At 43.5% G+C, this 8,126-nt stretch overlaps 2 protein-coding genes across 2 annotated transcripts; both read left to right on the forward strand.

Moving 5' to 3' along the window:
- The first annotated feature begins 64 nt into the window (after positions 1-64).
- Positions 65-5,198, forward strand: tagln3b (transgelin 3b). The gene is made up of 4 exons (XM_076157961.1): positions 65-2,882; positions 3,688-3,862; positions 3,992-4,094; positions 4,189-5,198. Exons 1-4 carry the CDS (start codon positions 2,631-2,633, stop codon positions 4,328-4,330), a joined length of 672 nt encoding a protein of 223 aa, XP_076014076.1. The 5' UTR covers positions 65-2,630; the 3' UTR covers positions 4,331-5,198.
- Positions 5,199-6,447: 1,249 nt separating this feature from the next.
- Positions 6,448-8,089, forward strand: c1qtnf9 (C1q and TNF related 9). The gene is made up of 3 exons (XM_076158116.1): positions 6,448-6,771; positions 6,856-6,918; positions 7,125-8,089. Exons 1-3 carry the CDS (start codon positions 6,585-6,587, stop codon positions 7,892-7,894), a joined length of 1,020 nt encoding a protein of 339 aa, XP_076014231.1. The 5' UTR covers positions 6,448-6,584; the 3' UTR covers positions 7,895-8,089.
- Positions 8,090-8,126: the final 37 nt, after the last annotated feature.

Here is an 8,126-nt window from a genome sequence, read left to right on the forward strand (position 1 = left end):
GAAACCAACATCTGAGACTCAGAGTTTACACAGCAGCTCATAAATGAAGGCTCATATTACAACTGTATAAATCCTACATCATTTCTAAATTAGGCTTTAACTCTACTTACCATGGCCACTAAACGGAGGTGATAGGATTTCTGAGTCAGGAAGCAGCTGTAATACAAGCCCAGAGGTGAATGATGAAACGGCACTGATCAGTGTCATACACACATACAGTGAATATAAATCCTAAATCATGAAGTACTGCAGCCACTTCTGCTTTATTGTACCTGAAGATTCGGTAACATCCTAAAGGCCAACAAGTAAAGGAGGAAGAGTCCAGCTCTACTGCAGCCACTGGGCTGTTGATTAACATGTAATTTGCCACTAGCTGGCTTATGCTCAATGGTGCGAAACCAACCAGTTACATTCTCAGCCCTGCTAACTGCAGCTCTGACCTTTCAGTCACAGTTAAACTATGCAATCAGTCATCTTTATGTCAGAACTGAAACCAAAGAAAATAATTTACAGAAACATAATCCTGCATGTCCTGTGTAACCATGTGAGAGGAGAAGATGTAAAGAAGCGCGTTCATGGCCTACAGCTCTTTGTCTAGTAAATGCTTTGTAGATGTATTTCCAGCTGCTTAAACAGGCTTTGTAGCATACTGGTCATACTGAGCCACTGTTCTCTGCCGACTGCATTGCATTGCACGCTGCATTGTGTCTGAGCATTTATCCTCCACAAAAACCCCTAATTCAATAAAGGAAGAAAATGGCTCTCATTATTGAAACTACCAGAGGCAGCCTGTAACACACAATAAGCTTTTGTGCCTGGCTTGTGTGGTAGCTTGACACAGTGAGGGAACAGGAAAGCGGCCTACTGGTTAAAGCAATCAATCCCAGCAACGTAGACAAACATCCTAACCCGCTTGAGCACCCCTGAGCAAATCACTGACCCCCACTCCTGGGTGTGGTAGTGATGCAGAAGAGGAATGTAGTAAATCTGTGGAGCTCAGGTGGATGTGGTGTTCTCGTCATTTCAACGGAGATATTATTGGTGTTCGAGGTAAAAGAGAAGCTGGCCTAGTTTCCTCAGTGTACTTGAGCTTAAGTCCAATACTAAAGTGTTTCTCGGTCATCTCATATAATGGAATAACGTGCAAGTCACAGGCCAAGTGTGGGCCAACTTGTTAAAAGAATATGTAGACAAACAGGTGAATGTCCAATATAATACCTACCAATGTGATAATCCAGATCTGTGTTACACCACCGAAAGTTTCTACATCATGTTCTCCAGTGCACATACACACTAGCTTCACAACACTGCCATATGCTGGGAACCATGGTAATATATCACAACATTTCAATCTAGATATTTTTCACATAAGCCACAATCAAACAATAACATTAACAAAGATAATTTCATGATAATTTAATGATAATAATGAATTTATCTACACCTGATATATTCAAACATAACTTTAAACATATAGCAGGTGGGGGGCACTCTGAGCTGAGGGGGGCAGACGCCTCTGTCCGCCCCTGCTGAAGCTGCATTGGAGGAGCTGCCGTCCGGCCGCGGTGTCGTGTCGCATTCAGCGTTATGAGGAGTCTCTAGGGGGCCCTGATGCTGGACGAGCTAGTGTATAAAAGCAGCGAGTCACCCCTCCCTCCCGGACACACCGAGCTCCAGTGTGTCCGGACGCGCCTGTGCTGCCTCATGGATGCTTCAGCAGCTCAGCATCCTCTGTCCTGCAGCGCTCAGCGGGTTTAACGCGGTGATACGACGGGACCAAACGCGACCGAGCTGCTCTTTGTAAGTCATCCTGCCATCCTGCCTGCATACATGCAGTCAAAACTCATACAACTCCATGACAAGTGAACGCGTCTTGATGCACTGCTGTAGTATGGATGCATGCGTGTGCTTGTGCGTGTGTTTGTGTGTGTGCGCAAACCGTAAGGTGGTTTTACAAAGGGGAATCGGTGCTGCGTCGTAACATTGGATGGCGTTACTTCTTCATTTGAAATAAGAATATTACAGATTGTGTTGCAAATTAAACAAAAACATTTTTAATCTAGTTTTGTCCACCGTAAGGGATGACGTAATGTTTAATATAGTGTATGCTGAATATAGAACTGTGCGTTGTGCACATGATTGTTATGACTGCGTGTTAGTATAAAAACTACTTTTGGCATCATTTGCATCATAACCACCCCCTTCTAGAGGTTACAGTTGAAAACATTTTATACAGTGTGTGAATTCATCACTGCACTCTATGCAGGAAACAAGCTGTTTCCATAGTAATGAGTGGGCTTGTCCCTCCTTGGAGCAACTGCCAAGGACCACACCCTGCTCCAGTCTCTGGGGATCAGCCTGGTGGGATGCTGAGCTGAGGGACACAGGTGCTGCTAGGACAGAGGGGACATGAGGCTCCTTGTTTAGTCTTCTAACAATGTGATGGTTCAGGATAGAGTATAAAGCTACAAGTGAGCATGTATGTTTCTATTTCAGTCAGAGGGAAGCAGTAGTGTCAGAATAGCTTCATGATAAAAAAGTGCACTCTTAGTATATTAGAGACATTGTTGTGATTCAGCTGGGCTAATTCTGTATGCTACAGGGTTATGTAATGTTGCTGTTTCAGCTTTATGTTTGCTGTAACTCTACACTGCAATTCGTCTCTCTTGCAAGACTGCTGTGCACAGTTTGCGAGAGCTGCCATGGCGAACAGAGGGCCCAGTTACGGACTGAGCCGGGAAGTGCAAGAGAAAATCGAGCAGAAGTATGATCCAGACCTGGAGCAGCGGCTGGTGGACTGGATCGTGGCTCAGTCCGGAGGGAACCTGGAGAGACCACAGCCGGGCAGGCAGAACTTCCAGAAATGGCTGATGGATGGAACAGTGAGTGCCTATGTACTAGAATAGAAGTGAATTAATTATTGAATATGACACATGATAATTTTTCCAACTTCCAAAATTAAAGCACCCATGAGGACATAATTGTGACTCAGTTTGTGGTCTGTAATCCAAGACTTGATGAAATATCATTGGTCTCAAGATACTTAATATGAGCCTTGAGTTTAGACATGATGATTGAGTTAGTTACCAGCTGAATGTGGGATCAGTAGGGATTGTAAATCTGAATATAGTAACAGGGGATGTTTGATCCGACAAAAACAGTGTTTACTGCACCATGAATTCTTAATTGCCAACAGTAAGACTTTTTGAACACCTTTGAAAGAAGCGATCAACAATATGTGAAAAGCCAAAGAAAATGTACTTTTGGTCCTTACAGGAGATGCACCTTGTGTTCCTGTGCTTTAACTGCCACTAAACGTCAAACATTAAGCAGATATTTGTAGAATAGAAAAAGACTGCAGAGAATCCAAAGCACTAATAGATACTGCATGTTGCCATTCCATTGACAGATGACACCTTTTCTCAATTAGAAAGCTGAAAGTGACATTTCCACACCCTTTCACGGGAGGTTTGACAAAAGTCACTCTTGGGAGTGTTGAAAATCTCTCCAAGAAGCAGATACTGTTAACTTTTGCAATCATATATATGGAAGATCTGGATTTTATCATTGCGTAATTAATGGATCATTCTCACATTGGTCTGTAACGGTTGTCAGTGTGTATGAAGGTGAGTTGTACTTCTAAGAAGTTTGGTATAATTACATTTTCCATCCTCAATTTTTCCACAGATTCTTTGTAGGATCATTAACAGCCTTTATCCAAGGGGGAAGGAGCCCATCAGGAAGATTCTAGACACTCAGATGGCTTTCAAACAAATGGAGAAGATCTCTCAGTTCCTGCAGGCAGCAGAAGCCTATGGAGTCACAACCACTGACATATTTCAAACTGTTGACCTCTGGGAAGGTGAAGGAATCTGACAAAGCAGAACAAACCAATGACTCCTTAGAGCCTTATTTATGATCACCACATTATACTGTATGTTGCATTTATAGCTTTGGTGTACAAACATGGTTGTGTTGTCCTGTGCTTTAGGAAAGGACATGGCAGCAGTGCAAAGAACCCTCATGGCTCTGGGGAGTTTGGCTGTTACTAAAGACGACGGCCTTTACAGGGGTGACCGAGACTGGTTCCACAGGTACAGTAACAGAAAAGCCTAACACTCTCACATTTTATATCACCATAACCCTTCACACTCCTTTGCCTCGCCTTGTGAATTTCCACGTGTGTAGGAAAGCCCAGGGATATCGGCGAGATTTCACCGAGGAGCAGTTGCGGCAAGGCCAGAGCTTGATTGGCCTGCAGATGGGCAGCAACCGCGGGGCTTCCCAAGCTGGTATGACCGGCTATGGCATGCACCGCCAGATCATGTAGCTCACTTACACATCGCTGATCTTATCCCCAAGCTTCTTGACTGTATTTTCTATGAATAATAGTAATATAGCAGCCCCAAATCCTTCATATCCTCCATACCACTTCCTCTGCCGTTAAGCTATATCTCCCTGCTGCTTTTCCCACACAGGGTGTTCTGTCCGCAACTTCAAAAAAATGATGCTAGACGCTGTAGATCTGATTGACCATATGCTCTCTTCTCACTAGCTCTGTTATCTAGTTTCTTCTCATGATGTCCCAAATGATCGCTTATCACAGAACCCAGAGTCATTAACATAAATTTAGTGTTACAAAGACCTTCTGACTGAACTCGCTGTTCAAAGCAAGCCACATCTGTGTTGAAGAAATGTAGCAGGAATACTGTAAGCCAGTGTTGTAGCATGTTGTATGCCATTTTTGTATTCATGTACATTCATCCACATTTATCTCATTTGGTCATGACTTTAGGATGGTGTGTTAGTGTGTACATGTGTAGCCTTAAAGCTATGATTTAATGATGTCTCTGCTATCTCGTCTGAAGACTTGTTGCAGTAATCTCTGTAACCAAATCAACCTCACGTTGTGCCTGGTTATGGGACGACAGGGACTGTGTCCTCATATATTGGCCTCAAATTTTTAAATGAGATACCCTCGTGATCTGCTTGCTACTTTATGTGTTTGTCCACATTGTGTTTTCATTTTGTGTAAAAGCAATGTGCAGCAACCAACATGTATGACCGTGAAGTTACCATTTCAGGTTCCAGGTTAACCCATTGCTTGAATGTGCACTTTTATGTATTGCCATGTTTATATTTTGAAATATATTTATATCTTGACCCTTGTGTGGGAAAAACAAAAATGATCGAATAAAATAAAGGATGCAAACTCATTTTTGTGTTCATAATTTCTGTCTTCATGCACAAGCTGAGGTATCATGGGAGCTTGGTGGTTATGGGTGTAGGCAGTGATTTATGGGTGATGGTTTTCTTTCATCATGTTAGTTGCATTTCACCCCCCTCCCTTGCTTCCATCCCTCACGTCTCTCCCACGACTCTATGCAATCTAATAAAGGGGCAGCGGGATTTGTAAGAGCATCCCTCTGCCAGAGAGTCCTGACTCAAGCCTGTGCCAGAACGCACTCACCTTGATGAGCTGACCTTGAGCATGTTATTAAATCTGTACCAGCTCCAGGGCTGATGATGATGTAATCAAACCACAGAGGATTTGGCACGAGCAGAAGTGTCACCAAAACTGTCAATCGATGTTTGTGATGAGAGAATAGCAATAATTACTTGTTTTTATTTTCTGCTGTAGTTCCCAAAAAATTCCTTCTGGAAATGTCCATGAGCAAATGTCCCTCTCTAAACATGGAAAAGTGGATCTGAAGGTCCTCAGGGTTTTTTTCTGTTTACCAAACTGTTTGATGTCTGAGTGATGCTGTGCTGGAGGATAAGAGGGCGTTACCTAAAATAAATATTTGCTCTAAGGCATTCCGGTTAGGTTGGGTAGAGCTTCAGAGCTCAAAAGGTCAAATTTTATGGCAACAATGCAGTTTATGGGTCTGTTGTTACTTACTATTGCCATTTTAAAGAGCACATATGAGTCCCAAGTATGCATGAATGAACATGTCCATTTGCTAATATTATCCAGTGAATAACCAGAGCTTATATGGCACTGCCCTTTCAGAACAAAACAAATACATAACAGCTAATATGATTCAAAGGCATTACCACTATGACCCGTTCTATTACTCAATAAATTCAATGATATCTTGCTATAGTAATGTATAACCATGGTATGCTTGCTTGGCTTCCATATGCTTTGCTTCAGTGTATAAAGGGATGCAGCACATGTGAGACTGTATGGCCTCTTGCATGTCTGGTATTCACATTACTTTGAGTCTGAGCTTATAATTAGACAGGAGAAGCATCTAGAGCAGCACAGGTGATGTGTAACTTACAGGCTCTGACCCAATAAGTAAACCACAAACCCTCAGACCAATGGAATCGGTGGGTTATGGTCACTGTTGTCCAAAGTCCTTGTCCAGCTTGTGATTTATTTGCTTGGGTGTCTTGGTTGTGTTTGTTCAGCTCTCAGTGTATCAGTCTGGTGGCACCTTGTCAACACACTGGCACACGTGTACATTAGAGTAGAACATGTGGCGATGAGGTCGACGATGCGCTGGCTTGCACTTCTTTGGATATAAAGGTTTTTCAAAGTCGCTTGTTCACTTTGAGAGAGGAGTGCATCAAAGACAATGCTGCAGACTAGGCTCACTTTTACTCTCCTGCTCCTCCTATTGGCTTGCAGATGTGTTGCACAGGTAGTAACCCAGGACAAAGGCTGTGTCTGTGGACACCCTGGAATACCAGGGGACCCTGGACACAACGGCCTGCCTGGCAGAGATGGACGGGATGGACTCAGAGGTGAAAAGGGCGATAAAGGTAAGGTATAGAGACTTTGTAGGACTTATTATATACACATAAACTTAAAGCGTTTGAATAATATGATTGTTTCATTAATAAAAGGTGAAGTTGGTCCGGGTGGAACAGCAGGGATGGATGGCATCAAGGGAGACAGAGGAGAACCTGGTACGTATCCTAATGATAAGCTGCATCAAGTTAAAAGCTAAGAATGTATGTTGAAATTTATTGTTCACTACTTTTATATCAAATTTTTCTCTCTCATTTTGTTGTACTTTGTGTGGCTTTCTGGAATATATAGATACATTTACATATTTGTGCTGAATATGATACAATAACACTGAAGAACATGGAGGTTGTGATGTGATTTACAGGTGCAGTTGGCCCAGTCGGGCTCAAAGGGAAAAGGGGTGATAATGGAGAACGTGGGCCTCCTGGGAAGATGGGGCCCCAAGGAGTGCAAGGGCCCATTGGCCTGAAAGGAAATAAAGGAGAGCTTGGCCTGTCAGGACCACAGGGACCTAAAGGAGAGGTGGGGCCTCATGGACCAGAGGGTCAAAAGGGGGAAATTGGCCTCCAAGGGGAGAGAGGCATTCAAGGACCTGTGGGACCCCACGGCAGACCCGGGCCTACCGGAGAGATTGGTGTTCGGGGTCACAAAGGCAATATTGGCTATCGTGGAGATAAAGGGTCTCGAGGTGATATGGGCAATCAAGGAGAGAAGGGAGATGCAGCTGTTATCTCTAAGAGCGCTTTCTCTGTGGGACTCACAGCACACACTAAACTCCCAGCAGCCAATGTACCCATCCGGTTTGACAAGATTATTTACAATGGACAGAATCACTATGATGTTCAAACAGGAAGATTTAGCTGCTCCGTAGCAGGCGCTTACTTCTTCACCTACTACATCACCGTATTCTCCAGGAACGTGAAAGTGGCTCTGGTGAAGAACGGAGCAAAGATCATCCACACCACAGACAACTACCAGAGCAGCGAGGACCAGGCAGCAGGGGGAGCTGTGCTTCACCTGCAGGTGGGGGACAAAGTGTGGTTGCAGGTGGCTGGAGGTGAGCTCTTCAATGGGCTCTTTGCTGATGAAGATGATGACACCACCTTCTCTGGGTTTTTAATCTTCAGGGTTTAAATGAGACATGGCATTGTTATTTTCTGCTCTTTGAATGACTGGTAAAAGTTTGATTTCATATTCTATTATCTGTAAAACTGGAATTTCTGGTTGGATTGATGACATTTCAGCTCTGTCTCACATCATCCTCACCATGTAATTGTATTGAGACCACATCACTGATATTTGTGTCATTGAGCCTTTTGTTAATAGAAAACTGTGCTATTAAACAGACCAAATGCAGCCTCTGTCT

Source organism: Genypterus blacodes, unplaced genomic scaffold, assembly GCF_046128005.1.
Source record: "Genypterus blacodes isolate CSIRO-AG114 ecotype Tasmania unplaced genomic scaffold, CSIRO-AGI_Gbla_v1 ptg000076l_1, whole genome shotgun sequence".
NCBI classification, from domain to species: domain Eukaryota; kingdom Metazoa; phylum Chordata; class Actinopteri; order Ophidiiformes; family Ophidiidae; genus Genypterus; species Genypterus blacodes.

Excerpts from the sequence above, each read along its gene's own strand:
- c1qtnf9 (XM_076158116.1), top strand. The coding sequence starts at position 6,585 with ATGCTGCAGACTAGGCTCACTTTTACTCTCCTGCTCCTCCTATTGGCT. Across the intron at positions 6,772-6,855 it reads AGGTGAAAAGGGCGATAAAG|GTGAAGTTGGTCCGGGTGGA; the intron begins GTAAGGTATAGA and ends CATTAATAAAAG. Across the intron at positions 6,919-7,124 it reads GGGAGACAGAGGAGAACCTG|GTGCAGTTGGCCCAGTCGGG; the intron begins GTACGTATCCTA and ends TGTGATTTACAG.
- tagln3b (XM_076157961.1), top strand. The coding sequence starts at position 2,631 with ATGTTTGCTGTAACTCTACACTGCAATTCGTCTCTCTTGCAAGACTGC. Across the intron at positions 2,883-3,687 it reads AATGGCTGATGGATGGAACA|ATTCTTTGTAGGATCATTAA; the intron begins GTGAGTGCCTAT and ends ATTTTTCCACAG. Across the intron at positions 3,863-3,991 it reads AACTGTTGACCTCTGGGAAG|GAAAGGACATGGCAGCAGTG; the intron begins GTGAAGGAATCT and ends CCTGTGCTTTAG.